The sequence below is a fragment of the Oncorhynchus clarkii genome, chromosome 13 (assembly GCF_045791955.1).
Source record: "Oncorhynchus clarkii lewisi isolate Uvic-CL-2024 chromosome 13, UVic_Ocla_1.0, whole genome shotgun sequence".
Taxonomy (NCBI): Eukaryota; Metazoa; Chordata; class Actinopteri; order Salmoniformes; family Salmonidae; genus Oncorhynchus; species Oncorhynchus clarkii.
In genome coordinates, this window is record NC_092159.1 from 45,310,431 (window position 1) to 45,330,878 (window position 20,448).

General features: G+C 45.9%; 1 protein-coding gene across 2 annotated transcripts in view; it reads left to right on the top strand.

The window, feature by feature from the left end:
* LOC139364864 (myosin-10-like) overlaps positions 1 to 20,448 on the top strand; it is a 252,191-nt gene that overhangs the window by 65,579 nt on the left and 166,164 nt on the right. For both annotated transcript variants that reach the window (XM_071102024.1, XM_071102025.1), the window contains 23 exons: positions 2,845 to 3,038; positions 4,237 to 4,358; positions 4,715 to 4,784; positions 5,019 to 5,179; positions 5,337 to 5,445; positions 5,607 to 5,738; positions 6,359 to 6,565; positions 6,723 to 6,860; positions 6,973 to 7,096; positions 7,189 to 7,360; positions 8,024 to 8,381; positions 8,524 to 8,730; positions 8,816 to 8,920; positions 9,451 to 9,603; positions 9,754 to 10,002; positions 10,137 to 10,349; positions 10,528 to 10,740; positions 10,878 to 11,039; positions 11,165 to 11,293; positions 11,401 to 11,613; positions 11,814 to 12,022; positions 12,303 to 12,411; positions 12,945 to 13,117. In XM_071102024.1, the coding sequence (XP_070958125.1) occupies positions 2,845 to 3,038; positions 4,237 to 4,358; positions 4,715 to 4,784; positions 5,019 to 5,179; positions 5,337 to 5,445; positions 5,607 to 5,738; positions 6,359 to 6,565; positions 6,723 to 6,860; positions 6,973 to 7,096; positions 7,189 to 7,360; positions 8,024 to 8,381; positions 8,524 to 8,730; positions 8,816 to 8,920; positions 9,451 to 9,603; positions 9,754 to 10,002; positions 10,137 to 10,349; positions 10,528 to 10,740; positions 10,878 to 11,039; positions 11,165 to 11,293; positions 11,401 to 11,613; positions 11,814 to 12,022; positions 12,303 to 12,411; positions 12,945 to 13,117 (3,922 nt within the window). The remainder of the gene's footprint in view (positions 1 to 2,844; positions 3,039 to 4,236; positions 4,359 to 4,714; positions 4,785 to 5,018; positions 5,180 to 5,336; positions 5,446 to 5,606; positions 5,739 to 6,358; positions 6,566 to 6,722; positions 6,861 to 6,972; positions 7,097 to 7,188; positions 7,361 to 8,023; positions 8,382 to 8,523; positions 8,731 to 8,815; positions 8,921 to 9,450; positions 9,604 to 9,753; positions 10,003 to 10,136; positions 10,350 to 10,527; positions 10,741 to 10,877; positions 11,040 to 11,164; positions 11,294 to 11,400; positions 11,614 to 11,813; positions 12,023 to 12,302; positions 12,412 to 12,944; positions 13,118 to 20,448) is intronic.

Here is a 20,448-nt window from a genome sequence, read left to right on the forward strand (position 1 = left end):
TGAAGTAAATCCGAGCAGTCACTGAGAGTTAAGGGGAGAATATGATTCAAAGAGTTGTAATGATTCAGCTCTGTCCCTGTTCCAATCAGTTGTCAGTCTTGACCATTGCCATATGCTTAGAAGCCTGGTTCTGGTTCTCCAAATGGATCAGGGCCCTTTTCATCTGATGACTTTATCCTTTGCACCATCTATGAAGAATGTGTATGCATATGTCCAGATTCTTTCATAATAAGGCGACTGAAGCTTACCATGCCAATGAAGCTTACCATGCCAATGAAGCTTACCATGCCAATGAAGCTTACCATGCTAATTAAGCTTACCATGCCACATTTAAGGACAGCCAACTACACTGTGAAACCATGGTTTCCTAATAAGCCTCTAAAATCACATCAAAGAGGCATGATGCATCCCTGCCAAGGGAAATACTGACTGACCCCAACAGAGGATTTCTGAAAGATATTTCAGTACAGTATATAGATTCAGTAGTATAGCTCTGATTTATAGCCCATTGCAGCACGGTCTGTATGTTTTCACCCTCGTTCACCAAACAGGTCAATTTCAGCTCTGCTGTGTACCTTATGGAAAGAGAGATGGCAATTACGTGTTCATAATTGGAATTGGTGAATGAAAGATATATTACTTCTGGGTTTTGTTGTGCTCTTTGTGACATATCATTCTCTCTGAATACAGAAAGTAATTTATCCCCCAATGTGTTGCTCTAGTGTATGATAATTCACACTTATCCTTCGGTAGCAGTATTTCTCCTTTTATGTTTTTGTTAAATCAAATGCATTAGATTGTGTCATTTAATAACATTGAGACACCCAGTCGGGGTTCCATTTCCATCTAGTTCTTGTTTTGAAAATGATATCGCTTCTTAACTATACAGTGCCTTTGGAAAGTATTCAGACCCCTTGACTTCAAGCCTTATTCTAAAAAAAAAAATTTTTTTTTTTTTTTTATCTCAGCAATCTACACACAATCCCCCAAAATGACAAAGCAAAAACAGTTTTTTTGATATTTATTATAAATAGAAAACATTTTTTTACTTAAGTATTCAGACCCTTTGCTAAGAGACTTGAAATTGAGCTCATGTGCATCCTGTTTCCATTGATTATCTTTATATTATCTTGATTGGAGTCCACCTGTGGTAAATTCAATTAGACATGATTTGAAAAGGTACACACCTGTCTATATAAGGTCCTACAGTTGACAGTGCATGTCAGAGCAAAAACCAAGCCATGAGGCCGAAGGAATTGTCCGCAGAGCTCCGAGACAGGATTGTGTCGAGACATTTCTGCAGCACTCCACCAATCAGGCCTTTATGGTAGAGTGGCGAGACGGAAGCCACTCCTCAGTCTAAGGCACATGACAGGCCGCTTGGAGTTTGCCAACAGCCACCTATAGACTCTCAGACCATGAGAAAAAAGATTCTCTGGTCTGATGTAACCAAGATTCATCTCTTTGACCTGAATGCCAATTGTCACATCTGGAGGGAACCTGGCACCATCCCTACGGTGAAGCATGGTGGTTGCAACATCATGCTGTGTGGATGTTTTTCAGTGGAAGGATCGAGGCAAATATGAACGGCGCAAAGAACAGAGAGATCCTTAATGAAAACCTGCTCCAGAGCGCTCAGGACTTCAGACTGGGGCAAAGGTTCACCTTCCAACAGGACAACGACCCTTAGCACACAACCAAGACAACGCAGGAGTGGCTTCGGGACAGGTCTCTGAATGTCCTTGAGTGGCCCAGCCAGAGCCCGGACTTGAACCCAATCTAACATCTCTGGCGAGACCTGAAAATAGCTGTGCAGCAATACTCCCCATCCAACCTGACAGAGCTTGGGAGGATCTGCATAGAAGAATGTAAAAAACTCCCCAGATACAGGTGTGCCAAGCTTGTAGCGTCATACCCAAGAAGACTCGATGCTGTAATTGCTGCCAAAGGTGCTTCAACAAAGTACTGGGTAAAGAGTCTGAATACTTATGTATATGTCATATTTCAGTTTTTTTTTATTTTTATAAATTAGCAAACATTTCTAAAAACCTGTTTTTGCTTTGTTATTATGGGGTATTGTGTGTAGATTGATGAGGGGGAAAAAACGATGTAATACATTTTAGATTAAGGCTGTAAAGACAAGGAGTCTGAATACTTTCCAAAGGCACTATGTTAGTAATACTCTGAGGAATGCCTTTTTTTAGCCCAGAGGTTGTTTTGTCTGTCCTAAATGGAGACAGCCATAAATGGTCTCTAAAGGAAGGTGAGCTGCCACACATCACATTGAATAATAACATCTCTTCCCTTCAGTTCCCCTTGATCTCTGCAAAGAACATTGCCTCATATATTGATGCTATCTGAATATGCAAACAAGATGGTATTGTTGATATTATTTCTCTGTATTCCATGGCAAGAACAACAACTGATCTAGCTAGTCTAATTACATTCAAATAAAACCAATTGACTGCAGTTTATGTAACGGCGGGGGTGGAAAGGTCAAATAAAATGGCTGTGCTGTTCTTGGAAAAACAGCTGTATTATGAACATGTTTTGAGTTAAGTTGGATTAGGTTTTGCAATAGCTTGGTTCAGTCTTTGTTTCCATGGTCTGCTTTTAATGAACATGTAGTCATGCTAGGGCCAATCGCCCATCCCACCCACTCTGGCTGTTAGTCATGTTGTTTACATGTTACGCTTGGAAGCCCTCATCTGTCCTGGTCATGCCTCTAGTCCTTTGTTGCTTGATTATACAGTATATATGTTTAGTTCACGCACCAGTCACCCCTCTACCAGCGTCTACCCATCTAACTCTGCCCTTGTCTCCTGTCCCTCTTTCTTCTGTCAGTGGACCGTATCGTGGGTCTGGACCAGGTAGCAGGGATGAACGAGACTGCCTTCGGCGCAGCCTATAAGACCAAGAAGGGCATGTTCCGTACGGTGGGCCAGCTTTACAAGGAGTCTCTCACCAAGCTCATGGCCACACTGAGGAACACCAACCCCAACTTTGTCCGCTGCATCATCCCCAACCACGAGAAGAGGGTGAGCAATGAGCAGCACACTAACCTCCCCCTTTCATTGACCACCAGTCCCTCCCCCCCTCTGCCCATTATAACCCAGACTATAGCCCCTCCACCACCCACCAGAACCACTGTAGCCCAGACTACAGCCCCTCCACAACCATCCACCAGAACCACTGTAGCCCAGACTACAGCCCCTCCACCACCCACCAGAACCACTGTAGCCCAGACTACAGCCCCTCCACCAAACACCAGAACCACTGTAGCCCAGACTACAGCCCCTCCTCCACCCACGAGAACCACTGTAGCCCAGACTACAGCCCCTCCACCACACACCAGAACCACTGTAGCCCAGACTACAGCCCCTCCACCACACACCAGAACCACTGTAGCCCAGACTACAGACCCTCCTCCACCCACGAGAACCACTGTAGCCCAGACTACAGCCCCTCCACCACACACCAGAACCACTGTAGCCCAGACTACAGCCCCTCCACCACACACCAGAACCACTGTAGCCCAGACTACAGCCCCTCCACCAGAACCACTGTAGCCCACACTACAGACCCTCCACCACCCACCAGAACCACTGTAGCCCACACTACAGACCCTCCACCACCCACCAGAACCACTGTAGCCCACACTACAGACCCTCCACCACCCACCAGAACCACTGTAGCCCAGACTACAGCCACCACACTACCCACCAGAACCCCTGGAGACACACTCTGCTACCAGGCCTCAGTGGGCCCTCTGCCTCCATAAACAACAGCTCAGATGGAAGGCTGGAAATGAAACAATAGCAGAGTGGAGAGTTATGGGCTATGTGGGTCTGTTAAGTGTTCCCTAATGTATTCCAGGGGATTTAGACTAGACACGCTTGTTTCTGCAGCGCAACCACAAATGACTGTCATAAATGGATGGTATGGATGGAGAAGAGGATATAAACACTGGTTGTTTTGGTGTGAATGTGTTCAAGTAGTTAGTCTAGTCCCTATGTAATCCTAATTCTAGAATGGCATTTTGCATAATATTACACAAGTATATTTGAAGTAACATTGTTTCCCTATAAAACATTTTCTGGATGAAATTTTAAAAGCTGAATGAACAGTAACAGCATTTAGTTGCTATTAGTTTAGAATAATCTTCTTTGCATGAAGTTTGGTACTGTACTGTATCTCTCCCTGACCTCTCACTTCAATGCCCCTCCCTCCCTACAGGCTGGCAAGCTAGACCCCCACCTGGTTCTGGACCAGCTGAGGTGTAATGGTGTTCTGGAGGGGATCCGTATCTGCAGACAGGGCTTCCCCAACCGTATCGTCTTCCAGGAGTTCAGACAGAGGTACTGTATTCATTCTACACGCACCTCATACACACACCTCATACTCGCACCTCATACACACACCTCATACTCGCACCTCATACCTCATACAGCCTATTTATGTATTTCAACCCAATTGATAAGCTCCTGTGTTTACTTCAGAGAGAGAGATTATACAGTGCCAAGTGGCATTGGTTTCCCATTGCCCTGGGTGTTGTGCTTTGATTATCTCATGGAGCTGTTCTATTTCTGAACAGTGAGGCTTCTGTAAGATCCGAGGCCTCTCACGTCTCTCCTCACACCCTGGTCCTAGTCAACATGGAGGTGTGGTGTAATGACCCAGGGCCTTTACACATTCATGTCCACTCTGTTGCCAGGTATGAGATCCTCACCCCCAACGCCATCCCCAAGGGCTTCATGGATGGCAAGCAAGCCTGTGAGAGAATGGTGAGGATTTGTGTGTCACTATTTTACTGTGTTTAGCACATTGAATACTTGGAAGATGCTCTTTGTCCTTTTACAAGCTAGAGCACGGTAAGCATGCTACATGTATATCGACTTCATAAACACCCATGACATGATTTGTCCTTAGTATTTATAGGGCATCGCTTAAATGACACTGTTTATTATGATTTGGCCTTCCTTCCCTGGATTTAAATCTATGACCCATTTTCACTCCAGATCCGAGCCTTGGAGTTGGATCCTAACCTGTTCAGGATTGGTCAGAGTAAGATCTTCTTCAGGGCTGGAGTGCTGGCTCACCTGGAGGAGGAGAGAGACCTGAAGATCACAGACATCATCATCTACTTCCAGTCTGTCTGCCGGGGATACCTGGCCCGCAAGTGAGTTCTCTATATGTAATGGCCTTACCTTTCCTCAATTCCTTCCTTTCGTGACCACTACAACACTTCTTAGGACAGAAAGATGCCACAGATATATGTTTTCTTTGACCTTCTTGGTCAGTATGTCTGACCACGTCTCCCCTCTCTCACCTGACAGGGCGTTTGTTAAGAAGCAGCAGCAACTGAATTGTCTGAAGGTGCTTCAGAGGAACTGTTCTGCCTACCTGAAGCTGAAGCATTGGCAGTGGTGGAGACTCTTTACCAAGGTGGGCATGTCTCCATTACAGTACACTATATCTACTGTATATGGCTAATCTGTCTTTGTAACACCAGCATTGTCACGTCTCTCTATATAGCTATATGATAAGGCTCCTAGTCATCTACGTTTGAACAGTGGCTGACCCCAGGTCTGTGTTCTGTCCCCCAGGTGAAGCCCCTGCTGCAGGTGACCAGGCAGGAGGAGGAGATGCAGGCCAAGGACGATGAGCTTGTCAAGGTGAAGGAGAAGCAGACCAAGGTGGAGGGAGAACTGGTGGAGATGGAGAGAAAGCACTCACAGGTCAGTGTCCAGTCCACACCAACTATAGTAGACTACACTCTTAGCACCTTGTTTTCTATCTAGAACGTGAAATGGTTATTTGGCTGTTCCCATAGGAGAACCCTTTGAATAACCCTTTTTGGTTCCATGTAGAACCCTTTCCACAGAGGGTTCTACCTGAAACCAAAACGGGTTCTACCTGAAACCAAAAAGGGTTCTACCTGAAACCAAAAAGGGTTCTACCTGAAACCAAAACGGGTTCTACCTGAAACCAAAACGGGTTCTACCTGAAACCAAAACGGGTTCTACCTGAAACCAAAACGGGTTCTACCTGAAACCAAAACGGGTTCTACCTGAAACCAAAACGGGTTCTACCTGAAACCAAAACGGGTTCTACCTGAAACCAAAAAGGGTTCTACCTGAAACCAAAAAGGGTTCTACCTGAAACCAAAAAGGGTTCTACCTGAAACCAAAAAGGGTTCTACCTGAAACCAAAAAGGGTTCTACCTGAAACCAAAACGGGTTCTACCTGAAACCAAAACGGGTTCAGGTAGAAGGGAGACCCTAAGGATCATCCCTTTATGAATTTAAATTCCGCATTGCACCGTTCAGTCCATTATGCCCATGTTTGCATTGTGTAGCTGATTGAGGAGAAGAACATCCTAGCGGAGCAGCTGCAGGCTGAGACGGAGCTGTTTGCCGAGGCTGAGGAGATGAGAGCCCGTCTGGCCGCTAAGAAGCAGGAGCTGGAGGAGATCCTTCATGACCTGGAGTCTAGAGTGGAAGAGGAGGAGGAGAGGACCCAGGGCCTGCAAAGTGAGAAGAAGAAGATGCAGTCTCACATCCAGGTACTGATGAGACATGGAGGCTGCAGAGTGGAAGCTTGAGAAGATTGAACATGGAAGTGGTTGCACGTGTTTTATGACAGAAAATACATTTTCTGTGGACCCAAAGCATTTCTACCAGTTATCTTCTTAATAAATGCTGTGCTTTTATTTCTTCCAGGACCTGGAGGAGCAGTTGGATGAGGAGGAGGCTGCCAGGCAGAAGCTGCAGCTGGAGAAGGTGACAGCCGAGGCCAAGATGAAGAAATTTGAGGAGGACATCTTGCTCCTGGAGGACCAGAACTCCAAGTTTCTGAAGGTGAGTGGAGATGAAAGGCAGTCTAGGGTTGAGAAATATTGGACCTTACTAACATTATGCTGCTGGACTTTACTATCGTTATAAACAACCGGACTCCTCTTTTCCCCTTCAGGAGAAGAAGCTCCTGGATGAACGTGTCAATGAGATGATGTCCCAGCTGACTGAGGAGGAGGAGAAGGCCAAGAACCTGGGCAAGACAAAGAACAAGCAGGAGGTGATGATGGTGGACCTGGAAGGTAGGTGTCCTCTTACCTACAAGGTCTCACTAGTTATAGGTAGTGAGTCCAGACACTTTAACACCATCGGTCTCCTTCCCTTCTCCCCTCAGAGCGTTTGAAGAAGGAGGAGAAGACTCGTCAGGAGCTGGAGAAGGCCAAGAGGAAGCTGGATGGAGAGACCACAGACCTGCATGACCAGATAGCTGAGCTGCAGGCCCAGATAGAGGAGCTCAGGGTGCAGCTGGCCAAGAAGGAGGAGGAGCTGCAGGCTATACAGGCCAGGTGACAGACTGACAGACTGACAGACTGACAGACAGGGCCAAAGCTGGATGGAAGCCACCTGGAGATGTAGTTCAGCTGTCTTTTGCAATTGGAAGGTGTTTGACTGCGAGGAAGTCTGATTCTCTGACTGAAGTAATTATCACATAGCTGTGTAGCGCCGTCATCAAATTTCCTCCTATTTTAATTGTCTCAACACCTGTCTTTTTATATGCCATATTTAACAATGGTAGGTCTACAGTTGGCCAGACTTGCACCGGTAATCTTGTAATCTGACTATTAAAACCCTATGAGCATTTACAATTTTTATGCCCTCTTGTCATGAAAACAGTGCTGGCCAGACCACCCAGCAGCTATTTATTCAGCAGATCTCACTGGGTTGGAATGTGTAAATGTTGGCCCCACGTCTAGTCTGTGTTGAACACTGGCCATTAAAAACACTCTGCTCTTTCAGGACCAACTCACATACTCAATGGTAGTGACAGAAACAAGGTAACTGTGTTTATTTCAGGATATATTGTCTGATACTGCCACCCAGTGGAAAATACATGCATAGTAACTTAGTTCAACTCTCCAACCATAGGCCTGACTATTTGGGGTCCGTTGTACTTGTACGACAATGTTGTATTTTGCATCCTAATAAAGAATTTAAAATGTGTGTGTCAGGGGAGACGAGGAGGTGACCCAGAAGAACAACGCCCTGAAGCAGGTACGGGAGCTACAGGCCCAGTTGGCAGAGCTGCAGGAAGACCTGGAATCAGAGAAGGTCTCTAGGAACAAGGCTGAGAAGCTCAAGAGAGATCTGAGTGAGGAACTGGAGGCCTTAAAGACTGAGCTGGAGGACACCCTGGACACCACCGCAGCCCAGCAGGAGCTCAGGACCAAGCGTGAGCAGGAGGTGACGGAGCTGAAGAAGGCCATCGACGAGGAGACCAAGAACCACGAGGCCCAGATCCAGGAGATGAGACAGAGACACTCCACGGCCCTGGAGGAGCTGTCTGAGCAGCTAGAGCAGGCCAAAAGGGTGGGTGGCTTCACAACAACCCCATGGTCATGTTTAGTCAGAGAAAATGTTTCACATGGTTGAGATAGTACTTCCTCTGTTTTAAATGTTATGTGTTGTCTGAGCATGATTCCTATTGTAATATATCTTGGTCTGTGTCCAGTTCAAGGTCAACCTGGAGAAGAACAAGCAGAGCACAGAGAGTGCCAACAAGGAGCTGGTCAGTGAGGTAAAGGGGCTGCAGCAGGCCAAGACGGAGTCAGAACACAAGAAGAAGAAGCTGGAGGCCCAGCTCCAGGAGTTCATGGCCCGGGTCACAGAGGGAGAGAAGGGCAAGGGAGAGCTGGCCGACCGCTCCCTCAAACTACAGGTGAGAGAGGGCCATTTGCAGCACACACACACGTTAACCTCTGCTGGTGATGGTCTCTCAACTGGGCTGTTTGCTGTGTGTGCAGACGGAGCTGGACAGTGTGTCTGCTCTGCTGGAAGATGCAGAGAGGAAGGGTATCAAGCTGGTTAAAGACACCGCTGTCCTGGAGAGCACTTTGCAGGACACACAGGTGAGCTAGACTGGACAACCTCTCAATGGAGAGGAATACATCATGTTTATCTTAAAGGCCCAGTGCAGACAAAATCTTGTTTTCCTGTCCTTTATATCATATTGTACAACAGCTGATGAAACTAACACTGAACAAATTTGATCAGTGTTATTTCCTGGTAGTTGCATAAATTGTATTTTCAACCAGCAAGTCCTTCTAATCAGCAGGTTTGCATGCGTAGGAGCTTTCCATGGTGACATCGCCATGCGGTAAACTGATTAATAGACCAATAACAAAGGGAGATCCAAACCTATCTGCCAATAGCAGCTAGTTTTCAGTTTCCCCCTCCCCACTCCCAGACAGTCCCAGTGAAATTGTTGCTTGAAAAATTGTGTTTTGCTAAAAGCTATTTTTGCCCATTTTAATGGAAATCTATTACAATAAAGTACTTAATTGTTACCTAGAAATTATTTGATATAAAAATGGGTGTATTGGGCATTTTATATTAAGAGGAGGTGGCATTCTGTGTCTCTCTCTGTCTGTGTGTGTAGGAGCTTCTCCAGGAAGAGACGCGTCAGAAGCTGAACATGAGCAGTCGTATCCGCCAGCTGGAGGAGGAGAAGAGCACCCTGCAGGAGCAGCAGGAGGAGGACGAGGTGGCGCGCAGAAACCTGGAGAAACAGCTGTGCACACTGCAGGCCCAGGTCAATACAGCGCCTTACAGCTTAATTGTATCTATTCAAATAATATTACACATTAATTGCAATACAGATGTTATCACCATAACAATCTACCACCTACTGTAGCCATCCTTCAGTGAGCATCATATCATTATAAACTTTATGTATGTGTAGCTGGTTGAGACCAAGAAGAAGCTGGAGGATGACGTGGGGATGGTGGAGGGTCTGGAGGAAGTGAAGAGGAAGCTGCAGAAGGACATGGAGCTGGCCACCCTGAGGCTGGAGGAGAAGGGCATCGCCTTTGAGAAGATGGAGAAGACCAAGACCCGCCTGCAGCAGGAGCTGGACGACCTCATGGTGGATCTGGACCACCAGAGAACCATCGTCTCCAACCTGGAGAAGAAGCAGAAGAAGTTTGACCAGGTTTGACTGATCACTCTAAGCCATCCATAATGGTAGCTAAATTGGCTTGGTCTTAGAGCACAGTATGGAATGGCATTGTGTAGATAGATGGTGGACATTTCCCTCTGTAAGTCAGTTTTTACCCTGTGTTGTAGCTGCTGGCTGAGGAGAAGAACATCTCTGCACGCTATGCTGAGGAGAAGGACAGGGCTGAGGCAGAAGCCAGGGAGAAGGAGACCAAGTCCCTGTCTCTGGCCCGGGCTCTGGAGGAGGCTCTGGAGGCCAAGGAGGAGTTTGAGAGACTCAACAAGCAGCTGAGGAGTGAGATGGAGGACCTGATGAGCTCCAAGGACGACGTGGGCAAGAACGTGAGTGTTGCACTGAATACTGGTGTTTTGTTCAGCTGAGGGCAGAATGGTTTGCATCTGTTGTTTTCAGATGGACTGCTCTGCATCCTACAGAAATAAACTAGGTTAAACCTAAACTATAAAAGCCAGTTCATTCCAAATATCATCACCTCAAAGTATCTTCTCTACCATCGTCCAGGTCCATGAGTTGGAGAAGTCCAAGAGGACTCTGGATCAGCAGCTGGAGGAGATGAGGACTCAGCTGGAGGAGCTGGAGGACGAGCTGCAGGCCACGGAGGACGCCAAGCTGCGTCTGGAGGTCAACATGCAGGCCATGAAGGCCCAGTACGAGAGAGACCTGGCAGGGCGAGACGACCAGAACGACGAGAAGAAAAGGGCGCTTGTCAAACAGGTGCATAGAGGACACATCACTTCCATACAAACAAGAATTGTGTGAAAAAATTCCAGGAACAATATGTTGTCATACTCTCAGAGAATGTACACCATCCCCTTCCCCTCCTCTGACCTGGTCTGTCCTGGTCTCCTCAGGTGCGTGAGATGGAGGCAGAGCTGGAGGATGAGCGGAAGCAGAGAGCTCTGGCCCTGGCTGCTAAGAAGAAGCTGGAGATGGACCTGATGGACATGGTGGGACAGATAGAGGGCGCCAACAAGGCCCGTGACGAAGCCATCAAGCAGCTACGCAAATTGCAGGTAATAAACTCACACTGTCTGTAGAACAGACGAGACAAATAAAAATAAATGTAAAAAAATGTGTATATATATATATATATCGAATCCCATTATTGACCAAAATATATCTCCACTTTCTCCCTCAGTCCCAGATGAAAGACTACCAGAGGGAGTTGGAGGACGCCCGGGCCTCTCGGGACGAAATATTCTCCCAATCCAAGGAGAACGAGAAGAAGCTGAAGAGCCTGGAGGCCGAGGTTCTCCAGCTGCATGAGGTACAGTGGGCTGTAGTATTGCTCCTGTCATAACTCTGTGTTTTGGTCTTCTGTTTCCTCGTCTTACTGTGAGAAATGGTGACCTGTGTTTGACCTCTGCCCTGTAGGACCTGGCGGCATCAGAGAGGGCGCGGCGCCACGCAGAGCAGGAACGGGATGAGCTAGCGGACGAGATCTCCAACAGCACCTCGGGCAAGTCTGCCTTGATGGATGAGAAAAGGAGGCTGGAGGCTCGCATTGCTCAGCTGGAGGAGGAACTAGAGGAGGAACAGGGCAACATGGAGCTGCTCAATGACCGCTTCCGCAAGACCACCATGCAGGTATGAGCCAGGAGGAAACCTTTTCAGGTTGCAGACTTGATCATTGTAATCATACTACCCTTGTTCTTCTGACTTTTAGGGAACAATCCATTATTCAGCCCTACCATAAAAAGTACTCTTATCTCTCTCTCAATTTCCCCTCTCTCCTTCATTCCCTGTTTTCCTCTCTCCACCTCTCTCTTCCCCCTCTCCTCCCCCAGGTGGACACCCTGACCCTAGAGCTTGTGGCAGAGCGCAGCATGGCCCAGAAGAGTGAGAATGCGCGCCAGCAGCTGGAGAGGCAGAACAAGGACTTGCGGGCCAAGCTGGGCGAGCTGGAGGGCTCCGTGAAGAGCCGGTTCAAGGCCTCCATCACCGCCCTGGAGGCCAAGATACTGCAGCTGGAGGAGCAGCTGGAGCAGGAGGCTAAGTGAGAAACACATCAACTCTCTTATAACAACTCCTCCATACCTTATTAGACAAGGTGAAATAGGAGACCAAGACTCAGGAGGAGTTCATGAGGGTCTTAGAACAAGCTCAGCCCGTTGGAAGAGAGGTTCTTGAATGTGATCTAAATCCTAATGTGATCAATGTAATGAGTCAAAAGCAATCTTAAGAGATGTACTTGAAGATCTATTACTGACAGCCTTTGTTACAGTGCGGTTCCTGTGGTGCTGTCCTATGACCTCATTCCTCTGTCCTCCTATCAGGGAGAGAGCATCAGCCAATAAACTTGTGAGACGGACAGAGAAGAAGCTGAAGGAGGTGTGCATGCAGGTGGAGGACGAGCGCCGCCATTCCGACCAGTACAAGGAACAGGTGAGGAGCTTGTCACGGAAGTTTGGACGTCCCAGATATTAAAGCTACAATATGTAACTTTTTGGGAGACTTAACCAAATGAATATAGACATTTTAGTTATAGATATTTAATTCTCATTGAAAACAAGTCTAAGAAGCGATAGATCTGGTCTAAGTGCTCCATTTCTATGCTTTCCGTTATGTTTAGTTTTTGCGTCTTTTACTTTCGGTTTTGTACAACAGCTGAAAATATATAGATTTTTGGTTATGGATTCTCTACACAATGACTGCTTGTTTTGACATAAACAGAAATTAGGTGAATTCTGCATAGTGCATTTTTAAGGTGTACACAACTAAAGAAGGAATTCTATCCAATTCAGTACGACTTGCAAAGGTGGGCCAGGATTGGATAGGTGTGAAGATTTAGGATTGGAGTCTTTCCTACAGTAGGTTATTTCCAGTAACCACTGGACCATAGGACTGCTGAGTATTGTAAGTATTAGTATTGACTGTTCATCATTGTTGATGTCTGTTGTGACACCTGGCTGGGTCAGAGTGAGAAGGCCAACTCTCGCATGAAGCAGCTGAAGAGGCAGCTTGAGGAGGCTGAGGAGGAGGCCACACGTGCCAATGCCTACCGCAGGAAGCTGCAGAGGGAGCTGGACGATGCCACTGAGAGCAGCGAGGGTCTCAGCCGTGAGGTCAACACACTCAAGAGCCGCCTCAGGTATTTAGAGCCCCCCCCACACACACACAAACAGTTGTGTATATTGGCCAAATTGATGGTCCTCGTTACTAATACCTCTCCTGGCCCCCTCTGTCCCCTGCAGGCGTGGAGGACCCATCAGTTTCTCCTCCAGCCGCTCGGGCAGGCGTCAGCTGCAGGTGGAGGGAACATCGCTCGACCTCCTATCCGACGATGAGGTGGAAAACAAGACCACGGACGCCAATGCCAACGAGACGCCAGCAGCTCCCCAACCAGAGTAGACGCGCTCCCTACAGCCCACACGCAGCATGGCCTCCGCCCCCACAAACCTTACCCCTGTCCTCCTAACCCCGACACCAGCAGTGGACCCCACTACTCTGCCTTACCCCTCTATGGCAAGCTGCAGGGCCAAGCAAATCCATCACCTCCTCCATATGAATATACCGCACATCAAGCCTTGGATTCGTTTTTAACATCAATTGCAGATAAAAGTGCATTTAAATTGCCTAGGCGTCTGAGTGTGCATAGGCACTCGAAAACAAATAGCAGGAGTTTACCATAATTAAGTTAAGCTACTTCCCTGGAACAGCCATTAGAATCAAACAGCCCTCTAGCTAGAATTAACCACTGTCATTTCAGCTGGTTTACTGGCACACAGGTGGACGACTGCACACAAGTCGGTAAAAACATGTGTCTTTCATGATTGTACAGTATTGGACCAGGATATGTAAAACAAAGCACAGCATAAGCGAGGGAATTATTTTTAAATGGTAGCCTAAATGACGATCACACCAAATTTTTTTCATCAAAACCACCACTGTCATAGAGATACTGCAATCCACTTAGTTTAGTATAAAAATAACTATGTGACTAACTCTTTGGTAGCAGGTTTGTAGTGAATTAGATTGTACCACGCCATGTTGTCTCAGCATTCCCCCTATATATATGACCAGCAAAAGACCCTGTTAACTTTACCAATATAACCTTGTCCAATAACCCACCATTTTATATTTGACATATCAATCTACTTTAAGTGGTGTACGATAATGTGTGGAATTAGGTTTGTCAGACTTGGAGCAAAGGCCCTTTTTTTAGAAAGACAGACCAAATGTGTGCTTGACATACTATAATATTGCTATGTATAATTCTGGCTATTCAGTTATGTTTTCTGTACCATGTACAAAATACTTAACTCAAAAAGGTCTCTTTGACATCTCGTGTCACCTTCATTTCAATGCATTTCAAATGGCTGAATAATATTAGCATGATTTACAGAAGGGTAATTCATCTTTTATTGAAGTTTTATTGAGTGTTAGAGCGTTGGTTTTAATTCAGTGGTTCAGGGTAGAGCAATCAATCAATTTGAATATGCACACTTGTTGATGCCTTGATTATTAAATGTTAAACATAAATGACCATTTTGTAAATGACTAATTACATATTTGAGGCCTTTATTATTATTTTAAGCCAGAACAAATTGAGGGGAAAAAGGTTTATCTGTTTCTTTTGAAAGACACTTCTCAATAAAGACATGAGGGGGAAAAAAGTGTATAGTGTTTGAACCAGTTTCATAGCTTTAGTGTCATATTATACCATAAGCACCTCTCCCATCGTGTTGGTGTGAACCAGTGTTATAACAGAATGATTTATGGAGCCTTCTGTCTGCCAGGCAGAAAGTAGAATTTCATTGGGCTCAAAGCTTTAACATCCTGAAGGTTGTTATTATTAGTGGACTGGCTGTTGATGACCAGGTATTCATTATCTCCTTTTATTTCTAGACTTTTTTTGTTGTTGTTGTAAAAGACCAATAAACATATCCATTATAGAAATAAAATGCTTTTCTTCTTCTTGTGCAACACATTGATGTCCTCTTAGTCTTTCCCACAGTAGTTGTGGGTCAAGACTGTCTCCAAACTGATATGTGATGTATGGTCTATGTTACATTGCCATTCATTGTTCCATGACTTCATTGTATTTGTGGTTACATTAAAACCCTGAGGGAGTGCGTAGATAGACTGTGCACAGACACACAATATTGTTGTAATATTAACTTTTTCCTCTTTTTACCCAACATGAATGAATGATAGAGATTGCCTCTTATACAGTGCATTCAGATCGTATTCACACCCCTTGACTTTTTCCACATGTTGTTATGTTACAGCCTTATTCAAAATGGATATAAAAAATCATCAATCTACACACAATACCCCATAATGACAAAGTGAAGACAGGTTTTTAGACATTGTAGCAAATTTATACAAAATAAAAAACAGAAATACTAAGGTTTGGAACGGAACACACCTGTCTATTTATTTTATTTATTTTTGATTTCACCTTTATTTAACCAGGTAGGCAAGTTGAGAACAAGTTCTCATTTACAATTGCGACCTGGCCAAGATATAGCAAAGCAGTTCGACACATACAACAACACAGAGTTACACATGGAGTAAAACAAACATACAGTCAATAATACAGTATAAACAAGTCTGTATACGATGTGAGCAAATGACGTGAGATAAGGGAGGTAAAGGCAAAAAAAGGCCATGGTGTCAAAGTAAATACAATATAGCAAGTAAAACACTGGAGTGGTAGATTTGCAGTGGAAGAATGTGAAAAGTAGAAATAAAAATAATGGGGTGCAAAGGAGCAAAATAAATAAATAACATAAATACAGTAGGGAAAGAGGTAGTTGTTTGGGCTAAATTATAGGTGGGCTATGTACAGGTGCAGTAATATGTGAGCTGCTCTGACAGTTGGTGCTTAAAGCTAGTGAGGGAGATAAGTGTTTCCAGTTTCAGAGATTTTTGTATTTCGTTCCAGTCATTGGCAGCAGAGAACTGGAAGGAGAGGCGGCCAAAGAAATAATTGGTTTTGGGGGTGACCCTAGAGATATACCTGCTGGAGCGCGTGCTACAGGTGGGTGATGCTATGGTGACCAGCGAGCTGAGATAAGGGGGGACTTTACCTAGCAGGGTCTTGTAGATGACATGGAGCCAGTGGGTTTGGCGACGAGTATGAAGCGAGGACCAGCCAGCGAGAGGGTACAGGTCGCAATGGTGGGTAGTATATGGGGCTTTGGTGACAAAACGGATTGCACTGTGATAGACTGCATCCAATTTGTTGAGTAGGGTATTGGAGGCTATTTTGTAAATGACATCGCCGAAGTCGAGGATGGTAGGATGGTCAGTTTTACAAGGGTATGTTTGGCAGCATGAGTGAAGAATGCTTTGTTGCGAAATAGGAAGCCAATTCTAGATTTAACTTTGGATTGGAGATGTTTGATGTGGGTCTGGAAGGAGAGTTTACAGTCCAACCAGACACCTAGGTATTTGTAGTTGTCCACGTATTCTAAGTCAGAACCGTCCAGAGTAGTGATGTTGGACAGGCGGGCAGGTGCAGGCAGCGATCGGTTGAAGAGCATGCATTTAGTTTTACTTGTATTTAAGAGCAATTGGAGGCCACGGAGGGAGAGTTGTATGGTATTGAAGCTTGCCTGGAGGGTTGTTAACACAGTGTCCAAAGAAGGGCCAGAAGTATACAGAATGGTGTCGTCTGCGTAGAGGTGGATCAGAGACTCACCAGCAGCAAGAGCGACATCATTGATGTATACAGAGAAGAGAGTCGGTCCAAGAATTGAACCCTGTGGCACCCCCATAGAGACTGCCAGAGGTCCGAACAGCAGACCCTCCGATTGGACACACTGAACTCTATCAGAGAAGTAGTTGGTGAACCAGGCGAGACAATCATTTGAGAATCCAAGGCTGTCGAGTCTGCCGATGAGGATGTGGTGATTGACAGAGTCGAAAGCCTTGGCCAGATCAATGAATACGGCTGCACAGTAATGTTTCTTATCGATGGCGGTTAAGATATCGTTTAGGACCTTGAGCGTGGCTGAGGTGCACCCATGACCAGCTCTGAAACCAGATTGCATAGCAGAGAAGGTATGGTGAGATTCGAAATGGTCGGTAATCTGTTTGTTGACTTGGCTTTCGAAGACCTTAGAAAGGCAGGGTAGGATAGATATAGGTCTGTAGCAGTTTGGGTCAAGAGTGTCCCCCCCTTTGAAGAGGGGGATGACCGCAGCTGCTTTCCAATCTTTGGGAATCTCAGACGACACAAAAGAGAGGTTGAACAGGCTAGTAATAGGGGTGGCAACAATTTCGGCAGATCATTTTAGAAAGAAGGGGTCCAGATTGTCTAGCCCGGCTGATGTGTAGGGGTCCAGATTTTGCAGCTCTTTTAGAACATCAGCTGACTGGATTTGGGAGAAGGAGAAATGGGGAAGGCTTGGGCGAGTTGCTGTGGGGGGTGCAGTGCTGTTGACCAGGGTAGGAGTAGCCAGGTGGAAAGCATGGCTAGCCGTAGAAAAATGCTTATTGAAATTCTCAATTATAGTGGATTTATCAGTGGTGACAGTATTTCCTATCTTCAGTGCAGTGGGCAGCTGGGAGGAGGTGTTCTTATTCTCCATGGACTTTACAGTGTCCCAGAACTTTTTGAGTTAGTGTTGCAGGAAGCAAATTTCTGCTTGAAAAAGCTAGCCTTGGCTTTTCTAACTGCCTGTGTATACTGGTTTCTAGCTTCCCTGAACAGCTGCATATCACGGGGGCTGTTCGATGCTAATGCAGAATGCCATAGGATGTTTTTGTGTTGGTTAAGGGCAGTCAGGTCTGGGGAGAACCAAGGGCTATATCTGTTCCTGGTTCTAAATTTCTTTAATGGGGCATGCTTATTTAAGATGGGTAGGAAGGCATTTAAAAAAAATAACCAGGCATCCTCAACTGACGGGATGAGATCAATATCCTTCCAGGATAACCCGGCCAGGTCGATTAGAAAGGCCTGTATAAGAAAGGTCTATATAAGGTCCCAGTTCACAGTGCATGTCAGAACAAAAACCAAACCATGAGGTCGAAGGAATTGTCCTCCATCATTCCTAAATGGAAGAAGTTTGGAACCCCAAAGACTCCTAGAGCTGGCCGCCTGGCCAAACTGAGCTATCAGGAACCTGATGATTGAACTCTTTGGCCTGAATGCCATTCGCCATGTCTGGAGGAAACCTGGCACCATTTCTACGGTGAAGCATGGTGGTGGTAGCATCATGCTGTGGGGATGTTTTTCAGCAGCAGGGACTGGTAGACTAGTCAGAATCGAGGGAAAGATGAACGGCACAAAGTACAGAGAGATGCTTGATGAAAACCAGCTCCAGAGCGTTCAGGTTCTCAGACTGGGGCGAAGGTTCACCTTCCAACAGGACAACGACCCTTAGCACACAGCCAAGACAACGCAGGGGTGGCTTGGGGACAAGTCTCTGAATGTCCTTGAGTGGCCCAGCCAGAGCCCGGACTTGAACCTGATTGAACATCTCTGGAGACCTGAAAATAGCTGTGCAGCGATGCTCCCCATCCAACCCGACAGAGCTTGAGAGGATCTGCAGAGAAGAATGAGAGAAACTCCCCAAATACAGATGTGCTAAGCTTATAGCGTCATACCCAAGAAAACTTGAGGCTGTAATCGCTGCCAAAGATGCTTCAACAAAGTACTGAGTAAAGGGTCTGAATTCTTATGTAAATGTGATAGTTTAGCTTTATGTTTTCTTGATAAATTTGCAAAAAAATCTAAAAACCTGTTTTTGGTGTCATTATGGGGTAGATTGATGAGAAGAAGAAAAAATAAATTAATCCATTTTAGAATAAGGCTGTAACTTAACTAAATGTGGAAAAGGTCAAGGGATCTGAATACTTTCTGAATGCACTGTAGGTACATTTATTCACTACCATGTACAGTAAAAGAACATTAATTGCACTAGGTCGGTGAGATGTTTTATATTTATATAATTGTAAACATACAGTAGATGGCCTAGAGTGGGTACATGCTTTGTGGTGTAGGCTGTTTCTTCTGGTGGTCTAGGGCAGCCTGGTGGTCTAGTGCAGCCTGATGTCCAGGTGGTCTAGGATAGTCTGATGGTGGTCTAGGGCAGCTTGAAGGTGGTGTAGGGCAGCTTGATGGTGGTGTAGGGTAGCTTGATGGTGGTGTAGGGAGAATTGATGGTGGTCTAGGGCAGCTTGATGGTGGTCTAAGGCAGTTGATGGTGGTCTAGGGCAGCTTGATGGTGGTGTAGGGCAGCTTGATGGTGGTGTAGGGCAGCTTGATGGTAGTCTAGGGCAGCTTGATGGTGGTGTAGGGCAGCTTGATGGTGGTCTAGGGCAGCTTGATGGTGGTGTAGGGCAGTCTGATGGTGGTCTAGGGCAGCTTGATGGTGGTGATGGGCAGCCTGATGGTGGTCTAGGGCAGCTTTATGGTGGTCTAAGGCAGTTGAGGGTGGTGTAGGGCAGCCTAATTTGATTCATCTGATGTTTCTTGGTGTGTGGTAGCTGCTACTCCAGGTGGTCCCTGAGCGCTGTGCCTCTCCCTGAGTTTAATGATGGGTTCTCCTGGTCCTTCTCCTGGTAGTGAGGGGCCTGGTCTCCTTCACCTGCTCCACTTCAATGAGAAATGACAGGGAGATCTTACATGTACATACAATGTCTGAAATATAACACATACAGAGGGATTACAGGTTAAAGGGATAACTCTTAATGCGTGGTCAATGAATCATCTTTCTAGCTTTGGTAAACACTTTTTTTTTTCTTGATGACTGATTGTCGTCATTGACTCCATTTGTGACATTCTTCTCAAATTTGTGGCCTAGAGCCTTACCTGCAGACATAGAACAGGATGTAGGCAGTCTGTGCAATCGCCTTCAGCACAGTGGCCTCATCTGTCCTCAAGACATGTGCGTCATCCAGGCAGAGCCACCCACTGCCACGGCTGTCCAAAACATCACTGATGTAGTGGCCTAGGGAACAAGGGAAACAAAATAGAGTGTACATTAAGCTTTCAGAATTGTGTGTGCGTGCCTGCATACCTGCGTGCCTGCATACCTGCATGCCTGCATACCTGTATACATGTTGTCTCCCAGATGTGAGATCACACTTGACAATTTGTAGATATTGTCTGGCTGGTGTCTCTGTAAGGAAACACATTTAATAATAGGATTGTTATTTTGTCTACAGGATAGGGGTGCCTTCTATAACTGCCTTATCTTGATCCGCCCACTATCTCAACTATCTCAACTATCTCAACTGGATCTAATTATCTGTTCTCTCTCTCTCTCTCTCTCTCTCTCTCTCTCTCTCTCTCTCCTCACCATAGCGGCTGCCTGCTGCTTTTCCTCACTGTCAGCTGGTTTCTCTAGCTGGTCAGAGGAATTTGAAGCTGGTGGGGGTATATCAAATATAGTGTAAATACAAACCAGAAAGTGAAGTGGAAACCTATCAACAAATTCACTTTTAACTTCAGCTTCCGACTTGCTT